Raw genomic sequence first — 14,540 nt, 5'->3', positions numbered from 1 at the left:
TCGATATCTTAGACATACAAAAGCAACGCAAACCTCAAGGATGCAAACATTCTCCTCTAAATTGATGTTGATTAAAATTTTGGGGTAAAGAATAATGAGATAGAGGCTAAGCGTTCCAAGATGAAAATTTTGCTACATAAGGTGATGCACTGTGCTAGCGTTCTTTCCTTCATCTCATAATGTAGGAAAGTGCCAGGTGCGAGTATCATATCAGAAAATGTTTACACAAAGGGAGATGGACTTAAGCATCATTCCAGCAATTTTATTAGAGATTTGGCTATGAATTTATTATATTATCTTGAATATTGACCAAATTTTATCAACCTTACAACACCAACCAAGTCAATGCTCCCAAGATCGAAAAACTCAAGGCCGAGTGTCCTGCTACCATTCCAACCGCCGCATTCCCAGTAACAGACGCGTTAGCACTTGCACTTGTGCTTGTGGAACTTCCAGAACCAGTTGTCGTCGCACCGGAAGAATTTTGAGTGGTAGATGAGAGAGCCTGGCCATGAAGCAAGCCTTGTACATAATTGAGGGCATCTATTTGTTCTCCCACACCAGTAGAACTATTTTTGGCATTGCCACTCCAGTCCAAACCACATCCGTTATCCCCACAAGTCTTTGCAGCAGCTTGGGCGGAGCTAGTAAGTTGCTTGGTAATGAGATCGCTGGTGTATGGAGCGACGGCAATGGTATCGACGAGCCATTTTCCTAGTACACCTTTGAAGGCGCGTTGGTCTATATTGCAAGAATTTTTGGTTTCGCAGGCAGTTTCGGTGGCGATTCCAGATGGGAAGAATGAGGAGATGGTTTTGTTTAAGAGACCATCGAGTGCTGTTTTCCATTGAGTGTCTCCGTTGGTATAATTGTACATGTACGCAGCTCCGGCAATGAATGTACCTGCATTCTCCGAAAATTGCACTTTGTTGATCGCGGAACAATTCTTCGAAACATCGGCGCCGTCAAAAACATTGAAGTCCTCATCAATAAAGCCAACCGCTTTAGTCCAATTCCATGCTTTGGTTGCCCACTCCGAATAAGTGTCATTGTTTTTGGAAACAGCAAGACGAGCCGCGAGTTGGAAAAAGTTTCCATTTGTTATCGTGTTCTTGTAGCTATAGCCGTTATTGAAAGTAAAAATTTGCCAGCGAAGACCTCCGTTGCAAGTTTTCTCGTCCCAGCGAACTACTTGCTCGTCGAACGTTGCTTGAGCAAGGCCAGCCCATGAAACGTTCTGATCTTCTACTAGTCGTGTCTCTACTGCAGACATTGCTGCAAGAGCCCAAATTGATTGATCGTCATTACCCATGGATTTCGTTTGATTCAGCGGCATGAAATCGTCATTAGGCCCTCGTTGATAGGCCAATCCCTGGGTGACAAGTTTGTTGTACTGAGAATCACCAGTCAAGCGCCAGTATTGAATTAAGGTGTCGAACATGGCACCGGATTCCCACCAGTAATAAGGTGGGCTCAAAACGCCAATTGGATTTCCCGGAGTTTGAGACTGGTTGTAAAGGCCGACTAAGTCTTTTGCGATTGTGCCAGCTGCTGATTTGATAGAATCTACATATTAAAATGGAATCAGCTTCACTCCATAGGATTTGCTTCGTCCAGGGGGACTTACCAGTGCTGGTGACATCAAGATCAATGCCCTGAACCTGTGTTACAGAAAATGCCGCAAGGGCAACGAGTGACTTGACTGAAACCATATCTGGAAAACTGCACAGATAAAGATGAAGTAAAACGAAGGTAAGATGAAGCTATCATGAGAATAAGGTATCTATAACAGCGACAACGAATATATAAATGAAAAATGCTCGATTCCCAGGGGTAATGGATTTGACGTACAATTACAAAGGCTCGAGCTAAGATCTGACAGCGCTTAGAGCACGATGAAATTAATTTATACGAGATCCAAGCCTAATGAGTTTAAGCTTAAGAAATGATCCGCAGCTACCTAGGATAGTCATTGGACTTAGATGCCAAGCGAATGCCTTCTGGTAAGCGAGTGGGGCCTGGTATAGGGAGTTGAGATGGGCGGGATAGCTTTCCGAAGCTGTCGCCTTGTGATTTCAGTACTCTCGTATATGCTTGGTCATGACAAATCGAGTAGTGTTATGTAAAAGAAACTTGGGGAGGAAATCAAGAACTCGAAATTGTCGGTGGTGATGGAATGCAGAACGTGTACTAAAATGATAGGCTTGACATCGACGACGGTTTATATTCACGTGACTTTTGAGTTCCTCCAAACAGTAGGGAATACGAGAACCCAAAAGAGCTACAAGCGCGTTAATCAGTCTTGTGCGGAGGATCGTCCAAGCCTTACAGATCTGGAGATGGATTTGTTTTATGAGCTATAGTAGCGTCAATGACGATTGTGCCTCTCTTGGCTTTAGGATTTTTCGTGGAAGAAATCAAGGGATTTGAACATCAAATTGCAGCAACTGAGTTCAGCTGAAAGAGGAATCGATTGGAATTTCTGATTTCTGAATTTGAAGGGTTTTGACATAACATCATGATGTCGAGGGTTGTGGCTGGAGAAAGCCTGAAACGTGTTGTTGCCACGCGCGCGAATCCTCCCAAGCATTTCTCCAAGCATTTTGGGGCTGAATATATGGAGATCACGGGAATATTCAAATCCTAAACGTAAGAATATCATCGAATATCTTTCTGACATGATTAAAATTATTAGGCTACATCTATCTCAATATACTCATGGTTTAGCAACTATTCCTGCATCATGTGATCGGGGCAGACAGTACAACGTGCAGTATACAGTATCAGCAAGTTCCAGGAACGGTCCAGATCAGGGCTGGAGATTGACCATCAACTAATTCGAGTCGCAATGTCAATTCATGTCTATCAGTCCGAGATCCAGTATCAACTATCCGGAAGAGATTGATGATTCAAATTGTACGTGAAGTCGCGTTTCCTGATCCCACACTTCAACGCGCGTTTGCTCGTTTCTCAACCTCGGATTTGTCTTACACTTTCAGGGGAAAACTAACAGGATTGGAATTTATTGCGTGGATGAAAATGAAAACTGACAGATAAGGCTCGGTATGAAAGTATGTTGCCATCGACTGAGTATCAAGCCTGACTTCTTTGCTTAGACTTCTCCTGCCAATGGCCCTCGAGGAGAAGCAGATTACCGTCGTAGGATAGAATTATGCTCAATTGAGATACTTCTGGTTACAAATTCACTCTGGACGGAGACTTACTTTTGCTTCAATTCATTTATCCTTTGCTTTTACTTGTTGCAATGGCGAATAATAACTTGTTAGACTATTCTCCCTACTTAACTGGGGTGTCATCGGCAAGAAGCCGTAGACAAAAGTGTACTGGTTTAGAATATCTGATATTTCCAATCAGCTGTGTTAATATTGCGGTTAGTTCCTCAACAAGCCTGGATCCAGAGTCAAGCAGTCTTCCGCTCCTATCCAAGAAAAGAAAATTTTGTTTCCGACAGAGTGCATGCTGCCAATACAATGTGATTGGGATTCAGTTTCTATTGATTGAGATTTGAAACATTACACGGATATCAACATCTGCCGAAGCCAATTCAGAATGTCACACGGATGGATGCGCCTCCCGAGACGGAGTGCCTTTGGAATACCAAGGCCGTCATCAAATCGGTGAATTTACACGCGTCTAGTCCCGCGTCATTCGCTCATTCATCTCGCAAAACGTGATCCCTACCTATTAAATGGTACCAAAAGACCTCAAACTCCATTTATTTATACCGCTTCTGCTTCGCCCAGTTCCCCGGTTGAATTGGATATTACGCGATATGCAGCTTCGGGATGTGTGATGATTTATCGATAGGTTAAAGATGTTCAACAGGACCATGCCCGTGATTATTGGAGATTAATAAATTGTGAATACTCAAATATGGATTTCAGAGCTTAACTATAACTTCCTATTCCCAAAACGTATAATGCCAAATTTAATACCACAAGGAGAAGATCATTAAGAATAAATTCCCAATAAATTCGCTATTTAATATCCAAAAATAATGCACACCTCTCACATCTAAAATGGGGCCTTCTCATACCCTTTCTCCGCCTCCACATAAGCATCATACCCATACAACCACTTCTGTGCGCCTCCAAAATCCTGCCATCTACTGGGGAAGCCACCTGCTTCAGTCGGTCCCGCCATTAGAATCGCATCTCTCCTGACCTGTTCCTCGCCCTCCACCATGTGGAAACTTTCCCTCTGCCCCCATGTTTCCCTCGCGATCCTTTCTCCTCTCCCTTTCCTCAATTCTTCATAAATCCTCGCCGCTTTCTTCAACTGCTCATCTTTCGTCTCTACATTTACTTTCCCCAGCAAATACCCCATTACTGCTCCATCTTCCAAACTCGAGTTTGCACCTTGCGCTAAGTATGGAAGCATAGGATGACAAGCATCCCCCGCCATCCAGAAATTTCCTTTTTCGCTCGTCCATCGTTCCAATGTCTCCAAATGCATCAATCTCCATTTCGCTACTTCTTTGACTTGTTCCAAAAATGCTCTTAGAATTGGATCCCAGCCTTCGAAAAGCCCTTTCATTTCCTCCAAGTCTCCTGCTGTGCGAGAAAGACCGGGTGGGAGATTGTCGGGACAGAGGAGAACGATATTGAATAGATCACCTCCACGCATAGTATATGAAACTACATGAGTACCTGAACCTGCCCAAAAATTGACGGAGTGGGAATCAATAAACGCAGTAAGCTTCTCTCCATCTGGTCCGCTTATTGTAGATTTATCAATCACAATTCTGTACGCGAGATCTCCAGTTGGATTTGGCGGACATTCATGGCCTAGAAATTGTGATCTCGTAGACGAATAAATGCCATCTGTGCAGAGTATAACATCTCCTTCCACCGTCTTTCCACCCTCTAATGTAATCACTGTATTCTCGAAGTCGACACTCTTGACTCTGGATGATAAGCGAATGGTGACTCCTAGCTCATCACATCTAGCGCACAGAGCACGTTGTAGATCTACTCGATGCATTCCCCAAAAAGGAGCTCCGTATCTCTCATCTATCTTTTCTTGGAAATCTGGAGAATATGCTAAGCGTTTCGTGCCATCATATCGCCATACCGAGAGCGTTTTTGGAAATGTAGCTTTGGGAGCCAGATCATCGTAGATTCCCCACTTCTTGAAGAGTCTAGATGCATTGGGTGTGATCTGTAGTCCTGCCTGTAATATTGATCAGTCTGGCTCCGCAGATATAAACGCAGGGGTTAGAATGCTTCTCTTACCCCAACTTCTGCTAATTCTGACACAGTTTCCAAAATCGTTACTTCATGCGATGGATTCGCGAGCTTTGTGGAAAGTGCTGCTGCTAGACCGGCCAATCCGGCTCCAACCACCAAGACGCGAAGGGGCATTTTGGTTTCTGTAGATTCTGTTCTACTTGGCATTGAAAGCTTCGAGATTTTGATATGCTATGAAGTGAAAATGCTGTGCTTCTGCTCGTGTGACGTTTACCCGGCGAATGATTGGGGAATTCAGCGACAAGTCCTCAGAAAATATACTTCTTATACTTGAAGATAGAAACGTTCAAAGACCGGAAAGACAATGGTACCAAATCAAATCACACAGAACAGGAAACCAGAAGACAATATATATATATATATATATACAGAGATAATCAAAATAAATAGATAAATAGCACCTACGACGATGTGGACGACGACAGTGTGTGGCCAAGTGGACGATATGTGGACGCGCTCAAAATGGCGGGGTGAAAATCCCCGCATCCCCACAATTTAGGACAATTCATCCCACTGTTTTGATCCAGACATTGACTCGGGATCTGTTCGCGGCAAAGCTTCCACGGAGTGGGAAATTATGCATGAAGCCCTTTCGGCCTTCGGTCATTCGGTCAAGGAAATGAGGCCCGAGTACGTATTGGCCGTTGATGGGCGGATCTCTTCTTTGCCTAGAAACTTTATTTGAATACCAAGACCTGGGGATCGTGGGACCCCTAACCAAAATGGATTGGGCAAGAATACACAAAACACAATGATGTAGAATTCTGGTTCCGAAAGAGCTTGCCGGCATATCTAATAAGTTACTATTCGTTGGTATAAACATAGAATCATCGTGGAAGATGAGTGTCCAATTACACCTTTGTGAAAAACCCCAACGCCATTGCTATGCAAGAAATATCCAGATCATCGCCCCTCAACATTTTACGTTGCATCTTCTACTTTTGCTTCTAGCTTCCTCCTCCTCTCCTGAGTCCATTATATCAAAAGATCTTCTCCCAATCAGGAGTGACGATGAATTTGCCCATCACTTTTCCCAACCCAGTAGCGACACCTTCTGGTGCCTCGCCCTTAGGATCCTCAGCAAGAACAATTTGACTCAAAAAAGCAGCTGGAACACCACGGCCTACTGCCATACTTGTTCCACCCCAGTCCAATTCCACCTTCCCGCTCTTCCTTACCACCAATTTTCCAATATATCCTTGTTCACTAACCAATGCTTCATTTTCTTGCGCAAGGTTAGGCTCAGTCTTGATGATGACTTCTTCTGATTCCTTTTTGATACCTTTCTCTTTATCATCAGTGAGATCGATTTGTTCCGAGGATTGGGTGACGACGACATCATCTGAGTTTTCGACTTGAGGATTGAATAGCCGAGGTAGAACAGGTGGAAATTGAAATAGATAAATTCGTCCATCTGCATGATTGGCTTCTGGTTGAGCTTCATCTTGTTCCTGTTCTCCGTCCATTCCAACATCCCCATCAACATCGACAGCCTTTCCTTTTCCTTTATCCTTGGCTGTTTTATCCACCGTTCCTCTCAACAGACGAAGTTCCTCAGCAAGTATGTCAACATCCTCAAGATAACGTTCATATTCGAATTTATCCTCTTCCGTTTGTATGACTGGCATTTTATCCTTCTTTCTGCTAGGTCGTACTTTAGATTGTTGCGGTGAAATAGGCTCCCTTTTAGGATGCTTTTTGTCTTCGGGGGAAGATGGTGCTTTGAACTCTGGGAATGTTGACATGGTTGGAGATTCAAGGCCAGGTTCTCCTTTTGCCCTTGGCTCATCCGTGGTTGTTGCTCCATCCACAGTCATCTCGACATCCTCGCCAGATTGGGTATCCTCCACTTCGTCGGCTTGCTTCTTGACTATCTCTGCGAGCTCCGGATCACTGACCATCATATTGGAACGCTCCTTATGTTCTTCACGCTTGATCCGGATCGGTGCGAGAGATCGCGATTTGAAACCACCATTCCCGCCTCTGCCAGAACCAACCATTTCATCATCATCATCAACTAAATTGATCATTTCGATATTGACTTTCCTCGCTTGTCCGTCGTCGTCGGGATATTCTGGATTGAAAGTGGCCATGTTTTCCGCTGATAGCACATTTACGCCCCCTCCATTTCCTGATCCAGAACCTCCATAACCACCACCTCCTCCACCACCGCCGCTACCTCCTCCTCCTCCTCCTCCAAATCCTCCACCACCACCCCCTCCTCCACCACCTCTGGTATTTGCAATTGCAAAGCCATCCATGCCACCCTTTCTGTCTGTAAGTAGAAATTAGTAAAGTTAACAAACAATTCACGATTTGCTTACCCATTGCTGCTGGCGCAACACTGAAAATGCCAGTAGCACTTGATATTGGAGCTCCTCTTCCCGCCCCACGATTTTGTCCCATCGCATCTCCTCTACCTCTTCCGGTGTGACCTCTTCCTCTTTGAGACCTACGCGCTTCCTTTTCTGCTTGTGCCTGATTTGCTGCTATTCTATCCCTCTCCTCTTGCTCCAATCTGTCTCTATCTGCTTGATCTCTTCTGATATTTTTGGGCTTGAACCTAGCTCTTCCAGTAGTAGATTCTCCCCGCGCCCTTGTACTTGCCCCGCCACGCCCTCTTGCAATCACACTTTCTGTTCTTGATGGAAGTCTAGTAGAGGTAATCGCGGGTGTTTGCGAAGGATTACCGGCAGATGTTTCAGCAGGCGGCATTGCAGGTGAGGCATTTGGATCGAATGCATCGTCATTGGGTTCGGTCTTTGGAATAATAGTGGCAGTCGGTTGTGTCATTGATGCCATCGGCGCAACTGGTGCAATTGGCGCAGGAGATTGACTAGGCTGAGAAGGTTCATCCAGAGCTCCTCTAAGTTCTGGAGTCTCAATCTCTTCGATCGCAATTCCTCTTCCTCTTCCTCGTCCTCTACCTCTAGGTCTACCCCGCGAGGTAGCTCCCCTCTCCGCTTTTGGTGGCATCTTTAATTGTTATATCAATCTGAAAGGAGAAGATTTAAGAGTATCGTTGTCACCGCATTAGATTCGAAATATTTATGGGAAAATTTGAGGATAAATGAAGTAGATCTGGAGAGTTACCATATGATACCAAAATTTTATGATTGCGACAAATATTTTGGAAGCTTCAAAAGTTCAAAAGTTCAATTGTAACGTTGGTGGGGCCCGACTTTTTTTTGATCCCAGAGATGCATGGGCTATCCTTGAAGATCCTTGAGAATTAGTCAGCAGTCATTTATGCCAGCCATTTGTCATCATAAGGTTGACTCCTCAGACCCTCGTCAGTACGGAGATTCTTCCTCTTGTTTGCACCAAATACATCGCGATGACCACGTTCTGAGGAGAAATATATACATACACACATGTATATATATGTATAAAGAGAGAAAAACAGAGAGAGAGAGAGAGAGAGAGAGAGAGAGAGAGAGAGAGAGAGAAGCGGAAGAGTCAATTCCGATCGCAAGTCTGCTTCAATAATATGGCAGTAGTCATGCCAGCCAGCGCCAGCCAGCGCCAGCCACCCTGCCTTTACAAAGATAACAGATTTCCAATACTACCTAGTATTCCATGGGCTTAGTTTAATCCGAATACCGATCGCTCTTTGGCGCTCAGTTTACGCAGGTTCATGAACTCACAACGAACTTGATGAGATGGAACATTTCTCGACAAATCGTGGTTGAGGATTATCACATAACCTACCATGGACGCGAGGACCTCCTCGCATGAATGTCTGAGGTTTATTCAAATCAAGCTATACACAGATTCAAGTGGTCTATTGTACAGGGCTAAACCAGTTCTGCATTGTCCACAGCTTTCAAAATCCCTAAACCAGATCGATTCCCCATTCTCTTCTAAATCTTGAGCATGAGTTTGAGTCTGGACATTCGCCACAACCTCTCCCTTTCGTTCTTTCTTACCTGACTTAAAAATGTAAAATTACTTTTACGTGATTCTAGCAACTTACCTTCAAGTGAAAATATGTGACCGTTGTGTATTGAAGAGACATGCTTCAAAATTTACATTCTTTGGCGTTCAGAGTCGAATTTCATTCTTCAATTTTAGCCGACGCAATTCTAAACGACCCCCTTCTTTTTCATAACTTCACACTATATATATCATCTCTTCATGTATTTGAGATTTTTTTTTTCTTTGCACAACTTGTCATCAGTGGATGTCATGGGGTGGCACCTCAATATCAACTACAGTGCTATAAGGGAAATTGTCGCGAACCTACTGGCCCTCCTGGATCATCATGTGCTTCTTACCCACCAGATTATCAGTTAGCATGCTACAATTCGAAATGCGATGCAAACCCTGAAAGTACAATAACCATTGAAGTAGCACTTCAATCTCCTGTAGGTGCTAGTGTAGGAAAATATTATGCTGGTATAGCGCCAGAGTATGGGTTGGTGTGTTCTCGAAAATTATGTCTTATGCCAGGTCCTCCGGGCTTTTCTTGCTCATCACTACCACCATAATATCAAATTGACTGCTACAGAAAACCCGGCAATGAAGTTTACACTCCTCTTGAATCAGAATTAGCTCTACAAATGCCAAATTCCATTCAAGAAACGCCCAGCCCTGCTCAATAAACACCTATCAATACTCAGTAGAGTTCTTGATTAGACGGAGGCTGTGTTAATGTAGCTCCTGAAAACCAGCTCGAATGCTACCGTTGAACTTGTCCAATGTCAGGTCCTATTGGCTATCTATGTGGTACTTTACCGCTGGAATATCAACTTCAATGCCATAAAGCACACTGCGATGATAGCAACTCTCTCGGCGCGAAAACTACTGTATTTCCAGCCCTAGAAGGTGGATGTGAAGCCTTGGCCCCAGAAAATAGGAAAGAATGCTTTCAAAAAGAATGTTTCAAACTATTCTGCGCCCCACTCGCGGTTCAGTACCAACTTCAATGTTACAAATAATATTGTAGTATCCCAAATATATCTGAGTTTATAAGTGGATTTGGGAATAATTTTAGTGGAATATTAGATGGCTTTAGTGCGTCGGGGAGTTCAGATGATGATGGTTCGAGTGCTTCTAGTTGCTCGGATGATGATGGAGCCACTGGTCTGGATAATAAAGGAAGATTATTTCCAGGGGGTCTTTGAATTCTGATAGTGTGATACATTTTCATTTCCACACTTCGATTTGATCTGCAATTCTTATTTCCAATGAATTTTGACTATTGGTACGACCTAGCTAGAAATTAATGACCAAATAAATACACTATATTATCGTCCCTCCTGTTCATTGGTCTATTCTTAACTTCCTCCACCTTCAAAGTTCTTCCCTTCACAATATCTACACTTGTAAATTACAACCGGATAAGACACGCATGAATTCAAAATGCACTCAACATTCCCATGCCATATCACACGCCACATCATCGGCTACACGTGCTCCATTCCTAACAAACTCCCAAGACCTCGCTACTTGCTTACCCTTTCCCTTTCCCTGCATTCCTTCCTAAGGCTTAATCGATTTCAGATACCCGGCCTAAGCTCGATCTTAAGTCTAGATCCGAGCTCCTCGACTGCGCTCAGAATTCTCAATATCTAAATCGAGTTCATTGACCAAGGGTCCTTCCGGGGATTCGTAACTGTGACTTGAATCTGTTGATAAGAGGGATAAGCAACACAAACCCCGGTGCGGGAATCGTCGCGTTCTTTCATCAAGGGGCCAACAGCCCCCCTCCAATACCTAATTTTGGTGATTGCAGGATTTCGATATTGGGACAAAGAAGTTTGGTGCGATCAGCTCAAATTTTCTAGCTATCGGTGTTATTTCAATGAGATCATTGCAACAGAGGATGGCAGATTTTTATTCAAGTGTTATTATTTCCTCATTATTAAGTACTGTAGGAAAATCAGTGGGAAGTTCCAATACTTGATGCTTGTGAGCGACCAATATGTCAACGATACCCATCTATCAAAGAAAAAGTATACTGGTGATCAAAGTCCCACTGCGATGAATTACATGAGGATACTTAAGTACAGGTGAAAGAGGTTACCAAGGTGTAGGAAGACCGAATATTAAAAGGTCAGAGAGTATAAGAGAAATAACATTACTTACATCACAACTTTCCGAATTATCTCGGTGCTGTGAATCAGAAGGGTGGAAAATACCCAGCACAGCAGCAATCTTTCCAGGGAGATTTCAATATGCATTCAAGCATCCAATCAAGATAGCAATATATCACACCTAGACATAATGTTGAAAAGAGAGAAGAGATTTTATTATCGCCAAGTGGCACGAAAGCGTCAGTAGTACAAATCATGAATGATGCAGAAGCATTATATCATCATGACTACTTGCGTTCCTTCACAATGCTCTCCTTGGGTATCTATGTACAACTTGCGTGCCAACCGCGAAAATATCATTATTCTTGATTTATCTGCCCATTTTCCCATTCCATTCGTACCCAGCTCACCCCTTCATAGCCTTTGCAATGAACCCCGGCTCAAATATCGCCCAATCCCAGTCCCAATCATCCTCGACCTCTTCCCCTCCATTCAACTCATCAACCTATATCTCGAACCATTCCACTCTGGGTCGTTAGAAATTGGTCCAAATCTAGGTTCATCTTTCGTCCAGTCAATCATGTCGATGCACATGTTCGAATCCAACTCAATGTCACACCCGGTATCTATTGCTTCATCGTCTTCAAAAAGCTCTTTCCTCGCACTTCTCATTTCCATAAATTGTTTATCCAGATCATCTACCACTCTTTTAAAACAACTTGTGAAAAATTGCCAATTCATCGCATCAAAAGCATCGGTAGCCTGTCTCATGAGGACGTTTCGTGGGAGATTGTTATAGAACGAAATTTCTTTTCGAAGATTGTCTCGATGTTTGATTTGGTCATAATATGGAAAATCTCTTTGGAGAGCTTTTTCATATCTTTCTAGGAGTAGAATGGCCTCTGCAGCAATCTTGGAAGAGTGCCATTCTCGAGAAAGTTTGGGCGAAAGCATTCCTTCCTTTCTCTTTTCCCACTTGATGAACTCCGTGAGATCCAAACATGCCAACTTCGCCCTTTGATATTGCGGCTCTAGATACTGTATAATGCTGGCGCGTTCTAATTTGAATGCCCTTGGGTTATAATTTGAGGACGAGAGAATCTCCGCATGCCTAAGGCAACTTTCGACAGGATGTGAACTCTGGGTAGTTGGATCGCGGGGCTTGTGCATCCAACGATTACTGCCAGGACACAATCCATAGTGCATCAGAAATTTTCCTACGCTGCCAGTAGATGAGTAGCGCATTTCAGACTTGAAAGTGTCAATTGCCTCAAATGCCTGTGCATAACGCATGAGTCGAAGATACATTCCGCGAGAGAGCTCTACCAAGGAGTTCCCCATTATGATTGACCTGATTTCTTTTTCTAAACTTGAGGTAGGAATGATGGATCGACAATTTTTGCCCCAAAAAACATTGTAAGGGTAAACATCTGGTAATTCGTCCCAACTTGCATCTCGGAATTGAAGCTTTTTGACCCCACGTAGCATTCGTAGAGGTATGAGCATATCTTTCAGTTCTTGATATGTGACCTCGTCTCGGAACCAAGACGACTCCTCACACTTCTCCAGACCAAGTGGTGCTAGTGCAATCTCAAGAGATATGGATCGGGACTGAGTGATGGCTTGACAAAAGTTTTCCATCGACCAAACCCTCGTTTCGTGCCATCCTCCCAACATATCCGAGTCTATAAACGAACTGACAATAACTCTCCAGAGTTTAATCTTCACCACTGCTGGATGATCAAATAGAAAAAGTTGTCCGTGACTCAATCTGTTATAATGTCTCATAATGGGCGTCATTTCCACACCTCTGTTAAATGCAGAGCGGCTTGGACGACAATCTAACGAGGATTCATATCTGCAGCAAGCGATGTAGAAAGTATTGGATCCGTAAAGAATGTCAGATGCTTCCAGGTACATCGCACGGCAAACCCGAAGAACTTGGGGTTCGAGTTCATACTTCAGTGGTGGCTGGCTTGGTCCGTGTGGTTGAGAAATTCTGGGCGTACTAGTACGATCGGTCACACTGCAGCTTTTGCCAAGAATTGGGTTTACCAGCAAGAGCTTGTAGATCATATCGCGCGTCTCTATGGGGAGCTTATTGAAGAAGGAACAACTAGGTAGTGGTGATGAGAACTTATTTGTAGAAGTATCTTTGGAAACAGCATGTGTTGAGCAGCGTTCACTTGTGCTGATGGCGGCCGCGTTGTGTTTGAGATGTGATTCAACTTTAGGATAATGCGGATTGTCTGTTGAGTTAGTGTCTGTTTGGATATTGATTTTCATATTACTGCTCAAGGCTGTGGCTCTGGAGGCAGCAACTCCATTCGATTGAGGTTCCATTGTGAACTGTCATCGTAGATATTAGTTACTGTTTCTTGTGCTTTTCTGTCACTGATAAACCAAATAAACTTACCTGTGACGATCCAGATGCAGTAGAAAGAGCTCTGCTAAAGTTGTGTGACAACTAAAAAAATCAAAAGATAAAAGCTTCGAAGGTTGTGTGGAAAATAAAGAACTTCCGGTACTAGCCGAGAAGGTTCTAACTTGTAAATGAGATTCACTGGTAAGATACCAACTTTTAACAATCCGAACTGGATGTTTGATTACCTAGTACTTAGATGTCCAACCAAAATCTTGTGAAATACATGGATCAATCAAACACCGAGATGAAGGTTTAAATTAAATTCACTGGAAGATGATTGCCTTTCATTTGATCAAAGTTTGCAGATATATCATTAACAGCACATTTAACTCAACAGGAGAAGTCTTCAAAGTTTTCTGTTTTGACATAAACCATGAAGCTTTTGACAAACTATGTGTCAAACTAACATATGAGAATGAAATCTTTTGTCCTTCGGCGGCAATGGGGATGGGGATTGCTTTTTCAATCTCCTTTTCAACCCATCATCTTCTTCTTCTCATAGTTCAGTCTCTAAATATGCTTGTCTCCGAATTTGACAGTTCTTAAGGTTTTACTTTTGGATATATAAAGTCGTGTGAACGAAGTGAATGACTTGAATTCAATTACCATTGTAATATAGCTACTGTAATAAAGCCCTAAGCGAATGCGAAAGAGACTAGCTCTTTCAATAAGTCTATATAAGACTTATTACTTTCAATACGTAGCTACCTCTTTAGATAGAATACAATTAGACATATAGGACCTAAGCAATTCGTGGGTGCTACGTCTTCCGTATCCTTCTTATACTAACAAAAGTAAAAAATATCT

General features: G+C 43.1%; 4 protein-coding genes across 4 annotated transcripts; all 4 read right to left on the bottom strand.

The window, feature by feature from the left end:
- Positions 1 to 62: 62 nt before the first annotated feature.
- On the bottom strand, positions 63 to 1,961 carry BCIN_08g06110 (hypothetical protein). The gene is made up of 2 exons (XM_001550125.2): positions 1,628 to 1,961; positions 63 to 1,566 (listed from the first exon to the last, which is right to left on the bottom strand). Exons 1-2 carry the CDS (start codon positions 1,710 to 1,712, stop codon positions 326 to 328), a joined length of 1,326 nt encoding a protein of 441 aa, XP_001550175.1. The 5' UTR covers positions 1,713 to 1,961; the 3' UTR covers positions 63 to 325.
- Positions 1,962 to 3,881: 1,920 nt separating this feature from the next.
- On the bottom strand, positions 3,882 to 5,609 carry BCIN_08g06100 (hypothetical protein). Its single transcript, XM_001550126.2, has 2 exons — positions 5,256 to 5,609; positions 3,882 to 5,193 (listed from the first exon to the last, which is right to left on the bottom strand). The coding sequence occupies exons 1-2, from the start codon at positions 5,382 to 5,384 to the stop codon at positions 4,036 to 4,038; spliced, it is 1,287 nt and encodes a 428-aa protein (XP_001550176.1). The 5' UTR covers positions 5,385 to 5,609; the 3' UTR covers positions 3,882 to 4,035.
- A 413-nt stretch (positions 5,610 to 6,022) lies between these two features.
- BCIN_08g06090 (hypothetical protein) lies at positions 6,023 to 8,411 on the bottom strand. Its single transcript, XM_024694750.1, has 2 exons — positions 7,595 to 8,411; positions 6,023 to 7,545 (listed from the first exon to the last, which is right to left on the bottom strand). The coding sequence occupies exons 1-2, from the start codon at positions 8,244 to 8,246 to the stop codon at positions 6,251 to 6,253; spliced, it is 1,947 nt and encodes a 648-aa protein (XP_024550543.1). The 5' UTR covers positions 8,247 to 8,411; the 3' UTR covers positions 6,023 to 6,250.
- Positions 8,412 to 11,565: 3,154 nt separating this feature from the next.
- Positions 11,566 to 13,870, bottom strand: BCIN_08g06080 (hypothetical protein). The gene is made up of 2 exons (XM_024694749.1): positions 13,725 to 13,870; positions 11,566 to 13,657 (listed from the first exon to the last, which is right to left on the bottom strand). The coding sequence occupies exon 2, from the start codon at positions 13,649 to 13,651 to the stop codon at positions 11,801 to 11,803; it is 1,851 nt and encodes a 616-aa protein (XP_024550542.1). The 5' UTR covers positions 13,652 to 13,657; positions 13,725 to 13,870; the 3' UTR covers positions 11,566 to 11,800.
- Positions 13,871 to 14,540: the final 670 nt, after the last annotated feature.

Source organism: Botrytis cinerea, chromosome 8 (genome assembly GCF_000143535.2).
Source record: "Botrytis cinerea B05.10 chromosome 8, complete sequence".
Taxonomy (NCBI): domain Eukaryota; kingdom Fungi; phylum Ascomycota; class Leotiomycetes; order Helotiales; family Sclerotiniaceae; genus Botrytis; species Botrytis cinerea.
Note: the sequence above shows the minus strand (reverse complement) of the source record. Positions and strands in the feature narration are given on the sequence as shown.